This window comes from Mirounga angustirostris, unplaced genomic scaffold, assembly GCF_029215605.1.
Source record: "Mirounga angustirostris isolate CCGP_5_RB_7025 unplaced genomic scaffold, mMirAng1.0.hap1 SCAF_1, whole genome shotgun sequence".
Classification (NCBI taxonomy): domain Eukaryota; kingdom Metazoa; phylum Chordata; class Mammalia; order Carnivora; family Phocidae; genus Mirounga; species Mirounga angustirostris.
Window position 1 is genome coordinate 53,890,419 of NW_026991709.1, and position 16,738 is coordinate 53,907,156.

General features: G+C 35.9%; 1 protein-coding gene across 5 annotated transcripts in view; it reads right to left on the minus strand.

Moving 5' to 3' along the window:
* Positions 1–407: 407 nt before the first annotated feature.
* The window catches only part of CD47 (CD47 molecule), a 48,978-nt gene continuing 32,647 nt past the window's right edge, over positions 408–16,738 (minus strand). Inside the window, exons 5-11 of one of the 5 annotated variants that reach the window (XR_008504996.2) lie at positions 15,829–15,921; positions 14,687–14,779; positions 13,789–13,881; positions 11,573–11,619; positions 8,208–8,239; positions 6,826–6,850; positions 408–4,328 (exon numbers count right to left, since the gene is read on the minus strand). Coding sequence is in view for 3 of the 5 variants with exons in the window: in XM_064587426.1 (XP_064443496.1) it covers positions 6,133–6,194; positions 6,826–6,850; positions 8,208–8,239; positions 13,789–13,881; positions 14,687–14,779; positions 15,829–15,921 (398 nt within the window). In the remaining 2 variants the exon portion in view is untranslated. Of the gene's footprint in view, positions 4,329–4,618; positions 6,195–6,825; positions 6,851–8,207; positions 8,240–11,572; positions 11,620–13,788; positions 13,882–14,686; positions 14,780–15,828; positions 15,922–16,738 lie in introns of those variants that run through there. The other 4 variants (XR_008504995.2, XM_045902823.3, XM_064587426.1 and 1 more) reach the window with 4 other exon arrangements.

Consider the following 16,738-nt stretch of genomic DNA (forward strand, 5'->3'; position numbering starts at 1 on the left):
GAAGAACTATTTTAATTTGCATCTCAGTCTTGGCAGAGTACTCTCTCCACAGGTAAGGAGGGGCACAGAGATGCGGGGAGGCGGCTTGCCAAGGTGCTCTGCTAGTCAGCAGTACAGCCAGGACCAGAAGCCAGGGCTCTTGCTTTCTCAGGTGACGTTCACACCAGACCGTGGGAAAATTCAACATGACAGACTTGTTTAATAAAACTTTTAGTTAAATTTTGTTCCAATTAAAAGTTTGCTCATTGGTTAATATACCTTAAAAAAGAATTTATAAATTAATTTTTTAAGTGATCCTTTGCATTGTTACTTAGAATATCATTGGACAACTTGAAGATACAATGAACTAAATTTCTTAGAAATGTGTTTGTGGTCTGCTTTAACAGCAACAGAAATAGCCCAACAAAATAGCTTAAAATGTTTTATTAAGTATATATAATATTACAGGGTAATATTTACAAAGTTATGTTTTTAAATAAAAAAAGTATCTTGGCAAAGATTGCAGATATTCAAAGCTTCAAACAGTGATAAATTGATTTAATACATATAAAAAAAACCTTTAACGGTAACACAGCTGTAAAACAACTTTGGTCTTTAAATCACTGCAAAAAATGGCTACTGACAAATAGCACACCTTTAATTGCTATGGAAAAAAGCCCCAAGAGAGGATCTCGCACATAGCAACACTGGAGTTTTCTTTATTTAGAATGGTTAATGGATATTTATATGATGTAGGATCTAAATCTCAACAATGGCTTTTTGTAAATAATGCTCCATTTAATAAAAACAGAAATGTTTCCTTCTCTCACCAACCCTGATAACAACACTTTTAAGATTCCACTGATGTCGCCTTACAGAGAAACTTATTACAAATGCTCTTTTTTTCAAAAGGCTAAATTTATGGGAAAGCTGGTCTTAAATGATAAGTAAGAGCTGTCAAAAGCCAAAGGCAGGAAAACTTTCTGTTCACTGCTTAGCTCTTAAAAGTTACCTGGATTATCCCTATTATCCACAGAAAATGACTTAAAAAAGGACCCCAGTGGGTGATGGCAGTTAGTGATTTTGAAAATAGGACACATGTGAAACTAAGGTTTCTAAACAAACTCTCCATTAAATAAAACATAATAAAAAGAGAAAGTGTTGCCCAACAATCCTTTCTCCGGTTTCCAATGGCATGTAAATGCCATTGGAGTATGTATTTTCATACACATCCCACAGATCTGTTTTTGAATACCCCTTTTAGGACAAAAAATATCTAGGTGATACTGGGCTTGATTCTTAATGAGATGGAGGAGTAAACGTATCACTTTTTGAGCTTTATTAACTCAAATCACAATTTGGTTGGTCATTTACTAAACTGACTATAGATAGCATCCTGGCATGAGCAATACTCTCAAATTTTGGGATAGCCCCATTTTTTCATTTTGACATTCTCAGAAATTTAAACAAAACGGACCTGGAGTTTCCAGGTGAAAAGTCATCACCTTTTAAGGTTTTCAGGGCATGTGAAATTTGTCAAAAAAAGGAAACGATCTAAATCACCCTACTGAAAATAGTGGGGAATCTGCATACAGCCAACTTTCAATCATCCAACTTACGCACTGAACACCTAATGAATGCAAAACACTGCAGGAAGAGAAAGGGGCAAATAAAAAAGCTCTTGCCATAACAGAATTTCAAAATTGAGAGAAGCAAGACAAAAAACCTGACAGAACTCAGCAGACACACATAAAGTACTAAGAAAGGTATAGAAGAGATGAAAGAGGCAGCGACAGAGATGGGGGTGAGCTTCAGATGAGAGCCAGGAGGGGAGGGAGGGCTGGAAGACAATGTTTTGAAGGAGACGGAAAACTGGATTTGGCCAAAAACACTGGAGAACTTGTTGCAAAAATGACAAGTGGTACTAGAGGATGTGCACTAAATAAAATCGAGTGTTAGTCAATGGCAAAAATTGGGATCATTGAGTAAAAAGCAGGTTGTCAGGGGGGTTGGGGACAGATACAGGATGGTCAAAACGTTGTTAACAATTCTAATTTGGTGTGACAAAAATTGCGAGCCACTGCAAGTCTGATTTAAAGTGAATGAACTGGCCCAATGAGGCCCAAGCAAGAGGGCTCCTGCTGATGTGGTCCCTTTTCCAGAGAAGCTGACAGCTAGTAAGAACAAGAGTTGATGTCACCTGGCATCTCTCCTGCTTCCTCTGTGTGTTGTCTAGGGCAGTGAGTGCCTCAGAAGACAGTGTTAAAGAGAACACAAAGGGTGACGGATAGGTCCCAAGACTGAACCCCAAATAAATGAGAGCTTATTGCATATTAAAAGGTACAACTTGAGTTTATAAAAAAGTTTGCTATAAAGATTTTCATGCCTTACTTTTTCTTAATAGAGAATAGGTATCTGGATCTTTTTCATCTGTTTTTCTCCTCCTTTCATCAAAATTGATTTCCAAAGTAACAAACAATATTAGTAAAATATATTTTCAGAGGAAAAAACAGCAAGAGCCATCAGATTTATATAAAGGAATACAGCTCCCTCTACATATGATAATATTTTGGACAGCAACACAATTAGGAAGAAAATTTTTTTTTTTTTTTTCCAAGAGCTGTCTTCGTAGTCTGCTCAGTTTTCTGAGAAGCATCAGCAGGTCATAAGGTTTGCCAGAGGCAAACCACTTGGTCCCAACATGAAATATGACAATTAATTTGGCATAAAAGAGGCACATGGGAACATTCAGTGGACTAAGAAATAACTATTAGTAATGTAACTACAGATATGAATGTCTTACTATTACACAGACAGGAAGAATTACTAGTATTTTTAGAGGGTATTGTGAGCAGTCAAAAAGCTTGGCAAATTACCTAGAAGTTTTTGAAGTTTTAAGTGATCAAATATTCGCATCAAATATAATTCCACCCAATAAAGATCTTTTTTAATGTTGTTACTAAAAGCATGAAATTAACATCTGCTCTCCTGTAGGTATCCTGCTGTTGTCCGTACAGAAGATGCACGTGCCTATCTTACACTGTGCGCGCGCCCGCACACACACACACACACCCGCGAAGGAAGAAAACGAGTGCTAAGAATCTAAAAGTACTCCAGGCGATCACGACTGTCAGAAACGTTAATTTTCTTCTAACGGGGGTAGGAGATGTGGGGGGTTTTGTTTTACTTTCCGATCTTAGAGTGAGGGGCTTACAGAGGCAGGACTACACAAGGAAGATGAGTGCTTATCATGCAACACAGATACAATGGTAACAAAACCACCCTGTCGTGGGGGGGCCTGTCGGCCTGACGGTGACACACATTATGTTGCCATGCAGGAGACTCATAGTTCAAATCTCAATCTTGGTTTTTCATGCCCCAGATCAGAAAAGTGAAGAGACACTGTAGGTTGTGCCTTCAAATCCGAGGAAGGAAATACATATGTTACAACCATCGCTATTTTTGCTGAGAAGTGTGAACATAGTTCTCTGAGAATAAGTCTGGCTCCTTTCTACAATGATGCTACCGTGTCACTGGACCATGTTCAAAGAGGAGAAAAGGTGCTACATCTTGTACAGCAGAAGCAAATAACAGGTGGACAAGACAGGATTTAAAGGGTTGTGTGAATAAAAGAAAAACACATCCATCAATAAAATTACTCTAAATCTGGAAAGGATTCATTACACTGTATGTCGAAGGAAGAAATGTGTGAATGGCAACCCCCAAGAATGAAGACCACAATCTCCTGCCGGATCACATCACACGCAGGCAGCATTCAAGATATTCCCAAGCAAACTCCTGTCTGTTCTTAAATTTGCTATTCCCTTGACCCAGAAGTGGTACAGACCGTATTCGGCTAACACCAGCCATAACTGCCAACGTGGCCGTGAACCCAAGTTTGCTAAGGTTCTACAGAAGCCACTGTTCTTCATAGAGCTCTGTGGGAAACCACGAGGGTAGTGCCAGGTAATTCTCACCTTGAACCAATTTAAACTGGTGACCTAAAGTCAAGAGACCCTGGGATCTGAAAGGCATCATTCTTGGAAGTTGGCCACTCTACTCTTGCCCCTAATTGAGTAAAAATAACAACAAAAAACTGGATCTCAATTGGGCACACAACACAGATGACAATTCTTTTATTAACTACATTACAAATGCTTTGAATAAAAACTGTAACAATAATCATTTAAGGGTCAATGATTTACTTTTTTCCACAGATGAGAACCAGTTATCTTTCTTGTTCTCTTCTCCTGAACAGTGAACCAAGGCCATGGTGCTCAAACACAATTGTACTCCTTTCACGTCTTACTACTTTCCAAATCAGAGTCCGTCACTTCACTTCAGTTACTCTGGAAAATTGAAAAATGAACATATAATCACTATTCATGTCTATTTTCTATGCACTAACAAGTTGATGTATTTTAAAAAACTGGAATTGTCATATATACGATATCTAAAAATAAAGAAAAAGTATTTAATCTTAGATTTGCAAAGGTCACAAACCCGGCAAATCACCAGCCTTTTTAGTTGTAGTAAGTAAAAGGCCAATGCCAAATGAAAATAAAAATCAGCAAAGTCTGGTAATCTCAGTTTGCTAGGTTAGCTCTTAAGCCAAGAGATGTTGATTTTTCGAAGCAGAAGATATTGATCACAGAATAATATTATACCCCATTCATTTCAGACCTCTACCATTCACTTGATGTAAGTGAAATAAAATGTTGATTTGGAGCAAGAGGAAGAGAAAATGGTACTGTGGTCACTAGAAGGTTAGTCTGAAACTCACTTACTGACCAGGCAGACACACTGTGAGCATCAAGCCCACCAGAAACACAGGGTTTTTGTTTTTGTTTTTTATTTTAAAAGCCAACAAATTCTAAACAGATAAATATTAGCAAAATTAAGGGAGTTTCAAAGGTCATCATAGATTTTGTGTACTATGAACACACAAAAACTACTCTATCTACTGATACAGTGGTTCTAAAAAAAGGAAGAGGCACTCGAGGCTCTTGTACTAGTTTTCTGAAAACAAAAGGAGCTTCATTTCCTCATACAGCTTCAGAAGACTGACACCACAGCAGGAAAAAAGCAAAGAAATTAAAAAATAAACCACAAGAATGTAAACATGGACAAACCATGCCACAATTCCAGGGACTGGTTCTTTTTTAAAATTTTTTATTTTTTAGGAGGGTGGTGGTTGGCAAACAAAACACATGTCTTTGTAATAAAGGCTGTAGCTGTGACACAAACTTACAAAAGTGGAATTGCTCTGTGATTCCTTGTCAAACATGGCCTAAGCCTTGTGTTAAACTCTGTCCACCAACACATTATCAGCGTGTTTTTAATCTCATGCAAAAACTAATTGCACTCGGGGGAACACAGCCTCTTGTGTTAAAGGCTGCACTTTGCCACAGAGGTGAGGAGGTAGGTCACGAATGTTAAAGCATTAAAATAGCAAACTATTTACATGATCAAGGAATGACTGCAAATATCAAAGGTATGAAGAAATTTTTGATAAGATAAAAACAAAGTTATCACACGTTAACAGAACTGAAGTATCAAAGCATCTTAAGGTAAAATCAAAATGAATACTTATAGTACTCAGTATCTCCGACTTATTTTTAAAAACAAGTATGTCCTTGAAATATTCAATAAAAATTAGAAGTTATTAGCCCAGAGTTCCAAAACAAGAAGCAAAAGCTCGACTGACTAAACATTTCTCTCTTAAATCCTCTCCCGAAAGGACAGAACTGAGTCCTGCTTAGAAAAGCAGAGATATTAAGTCCCCATGAATTAAATGCAACAAATCGCCAACATAAGCACAAAAGAAACTCTGTCAAGATGATAAAGATTTGTGCCAGATTATCTATGTGTCTTATAAAAAGCATTTAAAAGTTAGTCACCAGATACTGCAGCTGAAAAATGTTTTTCAAAAAGCAGTAATTTCTCTTTGCTATGAGCAATATGATCGGAGGGTCTGATTAGTGACACCCTACAGCTTTTCTAGCACTTGTTTTGTAACTTTAAGGAGATTTAAGTTTTATAAATCAAGAAATGCAGGCCTTTATGATTTGACAGTGTCCCTTTTACATAAAAAAAAAGAGCACACTTTCAAGAAGCCATTTTACTTCTTTTCATTGTTCATATTTTAACCAACTATAATTGTAGGTGCACTTTATACTTACCATCATTCATCATTCCTTTTGATTCTTTAAATGCTAAGAATTAGTAACAAGCCAAGCAGGCAGTTAGTAAGATTCCACAATTAGAAATCATTTCTAAATAAATAAATACCCAGTAATATCATGCTAACTATTCCACAGCTATAAAGTCAAATTAGTTTTAACTCTATTCCTTTATTACAAAAGCCTTTCTGTGGATCATACCCACAGACCCCACAAAGGAAACAAGGTCAGTTGAGAACACAGATCTAGACTTAGGGAGAAAGAAAGTGAGATGCTTGGGTCTCACTCCATGGTGACAGCCTGAATCTGAAATTTATAAATCAGAAACTGAAATTAATTGAGATTCTTCTCTATTGGGGGTGTTACACTTCATCTTGCCTAATATAAGGCAAAGGTCCCCTCACCCAAATATCGTTGGGCCAGAGCAAGCAACTACTGGAGAGATACTGAACAGGGCATTTTTCTCAGAGGTAAGAACATTACAATAGCAATACTCTGAATAATCAAGAAAAGAGGGGTCAAGGAAAAACAAAAAACAAAAAACAAACAACAAACTAGATTTTTCCCAAGGCAAAAAGAGCATTCTAACTGCTTTGGGAGGCTATTCAAATTATGATCAGGTAATGGATCAAGAAGAATATACAAGTTGGTAATAACCACATACCATTAAGGGGCTCCTCTACAGCTTTCTGGAAAATATTTAAAATATATTTACGTAAAAATGGAATTTATTTCATGTCCTTTTATACTAAAATTTATATACGCTAATATTTAAACTATATAGTTAAGAGTGAATCTTAAAGTCTAAAAACAAAATAAGGCAATAAGGAAAAACAAAGCTTGCCAAGCTTACCTAACAGTTTAATAATAACTGTATTAATCTTAATATTTTTTCTATGCAGAATTTCCCACCCACTCTGCCTCTTTTAGTTCAAGAAATTCTAACTTCTCAAAAAATGCAAACATAAATAGTAATACAGTAATAAATAAAAGAGTTAAACAAGAGATGAGACCAAAGCAGAATCATTTCAAATCATGCAAACTGAATTCAGTAACAAGGAAAGAAAATGTGTTAAGATGTAAGGGTCCAATGGTTGGATTATCTCCAACAGAGGCACTTTAAACACTGCTGGCTGTTGGTGACCAATGACTACAGCACCCATCTTTTTAGCATAAACACTTGTGGTAAGATTCACCCCTAGGCCCTCTTGCCTCTCAGGCATGTCTTCTGAGGCTCTTCAGGCCTAAGGAATATATGTAACCTCCCACTTCCTGCCACAGACAGGAGTCTCGATTTTGGCCTTCCAGATAGAGCTACCATTATTCCTTTCTAGGAAGGTGACCTCTCCAGACCTTCTTTCAACAAAATAGTTCTTGGGCCTGTCCCATGACCAATCACTACATGGGTTTTTTTTTTTTTCACGTGCTCATTTATCCGTTTCAGTTTATCTCTTAAATTTGCTCCTTTTCTCGGAATTTTCTTAGATAGCTTATTAAGGTATCCAAGACACAGTGAAAACTACAGTACAGTATGGAGGAAGAAAAATACTTATAAAATGGGGGAAGAAGGGAAATAGATTCTAATTCAGAACAAATATGTTCCAGCAATATCTACATTTATTTTATAGATTTTTAATGAAATCAATTTCACATGAATCCCTCTCCCTCATTTTAAAGCCTTCTGAAATATCACTTTGTATGTGCACATCAAATGGAGCCAACAGGTGAGGCAGCTTCCTTCAGCAGAGATAATAACCATTATTCTTACACATGACCTTTCCAGTTCTGAGAAAGTGAGAAGTCACTTGAGAAGTCAGCACAATCTTAATGAATCACTGATTTTATTCTATTGCAACTAAAATGACCAAACAGGTTTTAAAAGAAAGTTGGATCTATTCATGCAAAGTCATGAAATGACTTCCATATTCTCTTAATCTGATGTCATACCACTAAACAGAGAGCAAAAGGCTCAGTATCTCAATTACCATTCCTCAGTCAAAACCATCAAGTGGTCATTTCCAATTCATTTAAGAAAGTTTAACTTACCCTAGGAGGTTGTATAGTCTTCTGACTGGAAGCTGATATAATTAAAAATTGAGAAAATGAACTGAATAAGTGAAACAAATAAAGGCAATATAATGTTTCATTTCAATGACTATATAATGATTAATTGCAAATGATTATATACATTGATAGAATAAAATGATCAAATGATCCATCTACATCAAATAAAACATCTACATTCTCTCATTTGTACATGCTATTATTTCCCCCAAATCAGTCATTTGTTACACTTCTTGTTGAAAGATGCTATCATCTGTTCACCCCCACTGTGAACTCTATACCCCTCCCCTACTCAGCCCAGCCAGAAAGTGGACAGAATGTAGCAATGACCAATCTCCATGCCCTACTCCATTGCCTGTCCTTAGCTCACTGTTCTTGATCCTTGTGGCCCAGTCTTTTCTTCTGCTTCCATCTTTCCCGTTTTCAAAGCTCCGAACAGCTAACAAACTAAAGAAAATATTCAGATCCTTCTGAGTTCAATGAATTATTCTAAGCAGCTAGTTTTAGCCACAATCAACTTCTTCTCTATGTATTCCTTCTCAGCTTTCCAAGTCACTCTTGCCACTGCTTCTGAACAGACTGGTTAATGGAGATGAAGGAATACAGGGCATGAAGAAAGTAACAAAGGGAAAAAATATTACTCTAGCTGCACAGGGAAAAATAGAGAACTTCCTTACAAAGCCAAGTGAGAAGGTCCCAGAGCAGCTCAAGCCAGTCCTAAATACAGAATGAGTCCTACATATATAAAAGCATCAACCAGCAACATCCTGTGAGCCAGTTGGTAGGAGAGTGATGTTACAGGACAGTCAATTACACTGTCCCGGGGGTTGGATGGAAGCCTGGATTTGACTGTGAGCAGACTCAGGCAAGCCCCAGGGATTGCGCTAGGGTTCTGTGCGCTCTACTTCCTGCCACTCCTCCTCCATGCCCACCCCTACAAAGCTTCCGAAGCCGATGGGCAATGGGAGTGAGACGCTACCCAAGGGCAGCCAATGTACATACTAGCCAGAAGCTGACAGGCTCTCTCAAACAGAGACCACAGCGACTGACTAGCCTGAAAAGTTTCTCTCTCCCACTGGAGCATGAAGAGGAGAAACAGAAAGAAGACCAGAAAGTTGGTGATGGAAAGGAAGGTGACATAGAGACAGCAAGCCAGGAGAGAAGCTCAAGGCTTAAAGACAAAGGTAAGAGAAACTATCAGTGAGAAGACAAAAATAAAATACAAGATAAGGCCATAAAGAGGAGGATAAGCTTGTAGGGAAAGAACCAGAGAAGAACTCAATAGTATAACTGGCAGATGGGCATTGACAAACTCCTATTACTTAGAGGGCAACATGGTGGCTCAGTTCTTAGAAATGCATCGGATACTTCCAATTCCTAAACTGCTTACTGTTCCAGTCCCTATGAGGCCTGGTTGTGTCCCAGCTCTCAGGAGATTCCCTTCTCTGTTAGTATCATGTGTGGCTTTAAAGTAAAACTCCCTTGCTAGAGGAACTTGGGGAGTGATATGGTCCTGGCAGCCAAAGAAGGAAACCACTTTTTAAAGTAGTATGGAGTGGGATGCCTTGCTGGCTCAGTCAGCAGAGAGTGTGACTCTTGATCTCAGTGTTGTGAGTTCGAGCCCCATGATGGGTGTAGAGATTACTTAAAAAATAAATAAAATCTTAAAAAAAGAAATAGTAGTATGGAGTGAAATGGGTTGGGAATATGGGTGAGTCACACTTAGCAGCCTCCCAAAGAAGCCAAGCAGAATTACAGAACTTCATTAGGGATCATCATGGTAGTTACATGTATATACAACTTACTTCAACTAAACCATGCCCTCTATGTTCTATCAAGGAAAAGAAAACAGCTGTGAAAATTTCTGACTGGTGGTGTGAAGGGTCAGAGGTTAAGATTTTAGACCTACATTTTTGAGATCATAAATTTATTTATTAGGATTATTATTAAGAACTTCCAAGTAACTCCTTTTCTGTTTGAATAATGTATAAAGAATAGTTTCTGAGTTCCAATTCTCAGGTCCAAGGAACATCACATTTTGGCTAGACCATTCTGAAAAAGAGCTCTATAAAGAACAATGATTCAGAGGGATAAAAGTCAGCTGTGCTCCCACTACCAGTATAAAACCCAAAAGTGCAGAAGTTAATTTCACTTGAGCCAACCTTCTTCCATAGGCATATGATTATCGTGACAAAATTACTATGGTTTATCTGCTACTATAATGGACCTAAGGCACTGACAGCTACACATATGTATGTAGTTAAACATACATATACACAAATATATATGTTAACTATATAGTTTATATATATTTATAAATATATAACACACTTTATATAATATATATTAATATATTATTAAATACAAACATACTTATATACAAAACTATTATACATAAAATATATTTGTTTTATTTATTTTTTAAACCACAAGCCTTAAGGATTCCATATAAGCTCCCTTGCAAGGTTTCTTCTTGATTTATTCTTCTCTCCCTGAAACATCTGACCACACAGTATAAATGTATTTCTAGGTTTTAAATTTTCAGGAATAATTTTCCTACTGATATCAGACTCACCTCTCCTTAACAATGGGCTATAAAATATCACTGAATTATATATATATATTCCATGTCATTCTAAAACAACTAGGATGTTGTGATAAATATGGTTTTTATGTACTAGTAGGTTGATTTGTAACAAAACACGTTTATATGCACTTATACTGAACTAAGTGGTAATGACTTTAACAAAAAATGAACAAGTACCGACTCTTATAAATAATGGATATTAATGATGCATACAAACAACAAGCCTAACTCTAGTGAGTTTAGTTAGTTCTATTTAATTTTCTGTATGATCTCACACTGTTATTATTTCTAGCCCCAATTTCATTTTGCAAAACTTAAATGCTTCCAGTAAAAAAATGAAATCCAACACGGTTTAAAAAGACCATAGGAAATGAAATTTAAAAATCTTACTTCTAGAGTAACAATTAAGGCTACAAATTTAAGCTTGGAAATAATAAAAACAACAAAATTTAAAATTCTCATAGGGCCATCAACTTACTCTTAAAGAGTCAGCTTGGATTTTAACGACAAAAACAACAACAAACTGAGGATTTTATTGCCTTGAAGTCAAGACACATTCATTAAGCTTTTCCAAAACAGAGCATCAGCAATGAGTAAAATTTATTTTGGAAACATTTACAATTTTTACCTCCTGATAAAAATGTTAAAATTTGCAACCTTAATGTTACGTATACTCACACTTACACATTCAGATTATTTTAAGAAAAACACATCAATTTTCCTATTTTACCACATTATCTAAAGAGCAACTTTCCTGTACCTTTTCTCTTCTTGCCCTTCAACTGACCGAAGGCGTGCCTCTGAATTCTGGCATCAGACAAGTTGATTTGGAAAGTTAATTTAGAATATTCTCAAAATGTCAATAAAATTGGACTAAATTCTTAACTTACATGTGATGTATTTATATATGCTAAACTATGATAAAGAAAAAATAATTTGGGGACCTTTTCAAGATTTCACTTTCAGTTTGATTTTTAAGGTGAAAACAGTATGTGTGTAATTACAGTGGTTTCACAAGCTTCTTTGGATGTAAACGATGGAGAAGGGAGAGAGCAGGGCCCAGGAGGTGGCAGTTAGCTGATGCCTATTTCCACCTGAGTCAGCATTCCAGACCTGTTGGCAACTCTACTGAGCATGATCCTTTAGACATGGAAGGCTTGGGGGAGCATGGGAATAAAAGGGAGTACAATCTAGATAATGAGGAATAAAAAGAACAGAGAGCTGACTATCAGTCAAAGACACATAATACTACATCATGTTGCAGGTCACATACTGTTCTCAAGCATTCATAAGAAGCAACATAACCAGCAGTGTCTTATTCAAGAACCACACAAATGGTGATTAGAATACTCAACAAAAATAGAATATGTATCAACATTCATAATGTGATGCTTCTGACAGCTACTAAATGAACACCATTCTGCTGAGAAATCTTCATTGTGTTTTATGGACTTATGAGTCACAAACTAAGAAAATTTCATTGAGGAAACGACTCTGACTTAAGAACACATGAACCAAAGATAGGGAGATTTTAGTTAAGTATTTTAATTGTTTATCTAATAAGCATTAACCAAATAGGGACAAAGAATATATAACAAAATCGAACTCATTCATCAGTCAGCAAAAACTGAAGTTCAGAAACAAAGGTAAAATTTCTTTGAGAGTATTATGTAAGTCATATGGAAAATTATTTGACTATAACAATTCAAGGTTTATATTAATTTTTGTAAACACAGTAAAGTTCACCTAAAGCAGAAACACTGATTTTTTTACTCCATTATTTGGCAACTTTTGACTATTTTGACAAATGCTTAAGAGTTTGCTTTGCTTTACTTCTTAAATAAAAAACAAATTTTTTTAAAGGGATACTAATGTAAACCAGTTACAGGGAACATTTTTAGCTTAAATAAGACAATATACTAGCTAAAAGCACCTGCCTCTATATATAAAAAATAAGAATTTATATAGAAATCTGTTATTTGAAAATTGGCAGATTAAATATGAAGTTCAGAAATAATTAGCCAACTCCCCACTTACTAACAATTGATTTTAAAGGTAGTAAAAACAACATGGATGGATCTAGGGGGTATAATGCTAAGTGAAGTCAGTCTGAGAAAGACAAATACCATATGATTTTACTCATATGCAGAATTTAAGAAACAAACAAAGGAAAAAAGAGACAAACAAAAAATAAGATTCTTAAATATAGAGAACAAACTGGTGGTTGCCAGAGGGGAGGTGGGGGGGGAATGTGTAAAACAGGTGATGGGGATGAAAGTTAAAGAGTACACTCATCTTGATGAGCACTGAGTAATGTATAGAACTGCTGAATCACTGTATTGTACACCTGAAACTAACATAACACTGTATGTTAATTATACTGGATTTTAAAAACAAATTTTTAAAAAGGTAGTAAGGCCTTAAATTTTAAAACTCCATGTTTTTATATTAGTTTTAACTAAAAATATTTTAAAGTCAAGTAAAGTCAGAGGACACTGTTCTTTAACAAAAGTGACAGATTTTGAATTTCAACATGTCTACTTCGGGGTGTCAAGGTCTGCAAACAGTCTGCAAGAACAGCAAGTAACAAATAGGGTCTCTGTGAAAGAGCTCTCATCGAACCAATGGGCCAATTAAAAATCCCTTCCTATTAAAATGAATCCTCAACATTCTCTCCTTTTAGGTGGTATAAAAAAGTCTATACATTTTAAAACAAAGCCATTTTCTTTTAAGCTAGTCTATAATCTAAACTTTTCATAAATTCATATTACTTCTACCCTCTTTCATCACCCCCAAATCATTCCAATTTTAGTATTTTATTATTTAAAAAATATAGCTGCATTCACGGTATTTTCTCATTTTTGGAAACACTGATAAATTTCTTTAGTCATAAATTGTAAGAGCCAAGCAAAAGAATTTTCCAAATTATATATTTGAAGTTCTTGGCATAGGCTAACAAAAATAAGACTGACTTACCAACAAGTTTCATATAAACTAATCCAAGTAATTCTGCTAGAGCTATAATACCCAAACCTGAAATCAGAAGAGGGCCATGCACTGGGGTGCACTCTGTAAAAACAAGTGAAATTTTATGTTAGAAATCTACATGAAATAAGTGAACTTTTTAAAAGACCCAACAATAACAGTAATATACCAAGTTTTAAGGAGAATAATTCTTTTTCTAATTACTAAGAAACAAAAATTATCTTTATATATATTCAACATTATTCACTTAGCCAGTGAAAGGACTCCAAATTATTAAAAGAAAATGTTTGCATAACATGTACCTATCGCATCAAGATTAATGTAAAACAGTGCATAAAGCCTAAAGTTCCAACCAACTGGAGCCTGGTTATTTAAAAAAATGCTCCTGTAAATGTAGGCGTAGCAGTTTGGCTGCTAGGATAATCAGCCCACAGGCCATATACAGCCAATATTCTCATGGTAATACGGAAACACTATTCTCAGTGGGGAAAAAAAATGAGAGTTAAAAAAAGAAAAGCTCACAAAGCTCACAACACCAAATGCTGGCAAAGATGTGGAGCAACAGGAACTCTCATTCACTGATGGTGGGAATGCAAAATGGCACAGTCACTTTGGAAGACGGTTTGGCAATTTGTTACAAAACTAAATATATTCTTAACAATCCATAGCAATCACACTCCTTGGTATTTACTAAAATGAAGCTGAAAACTTAGGTCCACACAAAAACATGCACATGATGTTTATAGTAGCTTTATTCTTATTCATCAAAAACTGAAAGTGGCCAGGATGTCCTTCAGTAGGTGAATGGATAAAGAGGAGGAAGAAGAGCTCTGTCCACGAGAAATTCCTAGTAAGACAAACTGGGACTAGAGAAGAACATGGCCCTTACCTGAGACACAAAGGCTTAGTCCAACCACAGAAAGCACATAGCCCAGTACCTGAAGGATTAATATGGCAATGGTGAAGGGAGAAATCCGAACACCTAGAGGAAGAAAGACTGGGTTGAGAGCACTTAAGAAGCAATCACACCTCCTTGTAATCCGTGCAACCAAAAATAACATCCAGTGACCAAAGACTGACTCCGGATTTCCTTGTCAGATGGTAGCTTCTTCCCCAATGACCTTAACCTCGCTTTGTCACACAGTAGTTAGTTCCAGATTCATACATTCAGCAGTCTTTTTTTTTTTTTCTTCACAGTGAGCTCAGCTGGACTGGTGCTTTTTACCCAAAATCTTAGAACAGTGCTGCTTTTACCACACTTGCGCATTTTACAGTATGAATGGCTATTATGCATGACTTTGCCACATGCACATAAAATTGCTCTGGTGGAGAGAACCATTATGCAAACACGCCCTTGTAAACATCACAACCTCTGTCTTGTGTGTCTAGATCTGTGATTTTATAACAAATTAATAACTTTTAACCAAGCCAGGGATAAGCTCTAAGACCAAAAGTTAAATGTACAAATAGAAAAAAAACAGACTATAATAATGATAATAATGACAAAAATATGTTAGTGACTGACTCCAAAAAAGCAGTGAAGATTATATCAACTATAGGTTGGATATCTGTATCATCTTTTAAAACTACAATGTTAAGATTTGCCAATAACTAAAAAAGATATATATTTCCACTATTTTTAATTGATATCCCTATTTTGTAGAACCTGTTTTTTTAAGAGGCTTAGCAAAAAAGAAAAAATATGTTTAATATCTACTTATAACTTGAAAAAACTGTAATAAAAACGTGAAGATAATCATTAAGAAATTATATAACATAATTTGAAAAACCCACTGCCTAGCATCAAAGATATATGAAAATTACTTTTTACAAAATAACAGAATGCCTTGAAAACCTAAGCTAACCTTAAATTTAATCCATACAGGGAAAATGTCACAAATAGCTTCGAAAATCTTTTAATAAGCCAACTTTTACTGAGTTGTAAAAAAAAAATACAAGAAATATTTTAACCAAAGATGTTGTTTTTAAAATGAAAAAGGCAGACAAAATCATGTTATAACAAATACTCACCTATTATAAGCACACAGTACTGAAGTAATATTAATATCACTGTAGGAATTACAATTAAACCAAGTCCACAAGAATTCTTTGTTGAATATTCACCTGTTAATAAAAATAATATTTAAAATATTATCCTACATACTTCCTACTCTATAGGAAGTTAAAGTACTTGAACTTACTAAATGTATCAGTCTCAATACTCCTCTTACAAACTTAAAAAGGCTTAAAAATATATTTCTCCCAAAACTTCACACAAAATGACTATTTTCAGATTAAGACCAAACTTATGACATGTAAACGCCACCACCTAAGTCTCAACATGTCAAAACCTTAAACTGGCTTTGCCTCTTCAACTACCTTACAGAATTCCAGGGAGAAACTCTCGAGTCACCTCTTGCCATTCCCTTCACTGGCTATGTTCAATCCGTCCCAAAGTTAAAACAGTTGTTCTCGCAAGTAATCTTCTGAATTCATCTCCTTCCACCCCGTGTTCTAACTCCAGAGGCAAACAGAGCTGCCATATATATGTTCCTAAACATTATATCTATACTGTATTCAGCTCAAAAACAACAATGGCTCTCTCCAGTCCACACTGTGGGTCCCAGGCTACCTTTGCTGTCTTTCCATGGGCCATATACCCTTTCTTTCCACCCCCATTCCCATCCTCCGAACACAAGAGGTTTCAGACAGACTTCCCACATTCATTCCCACTTCCATGTCTTGGCAAATGAAGTTTGCCTCTACAGTGGGTTGAATGATGGCCCTAAAGATATGCCCACCTCCAAATCCTTGGAATCCGTGAATATTAACTTCTGTGGCAAGAGTATTGTTATATAGCAAATGATGATTAAGTTAAGGATCCTGAAAGGAGGAGTTTATCCCGGATTATCCAGGTGGGCCCTAAATGCAATGACAAGTG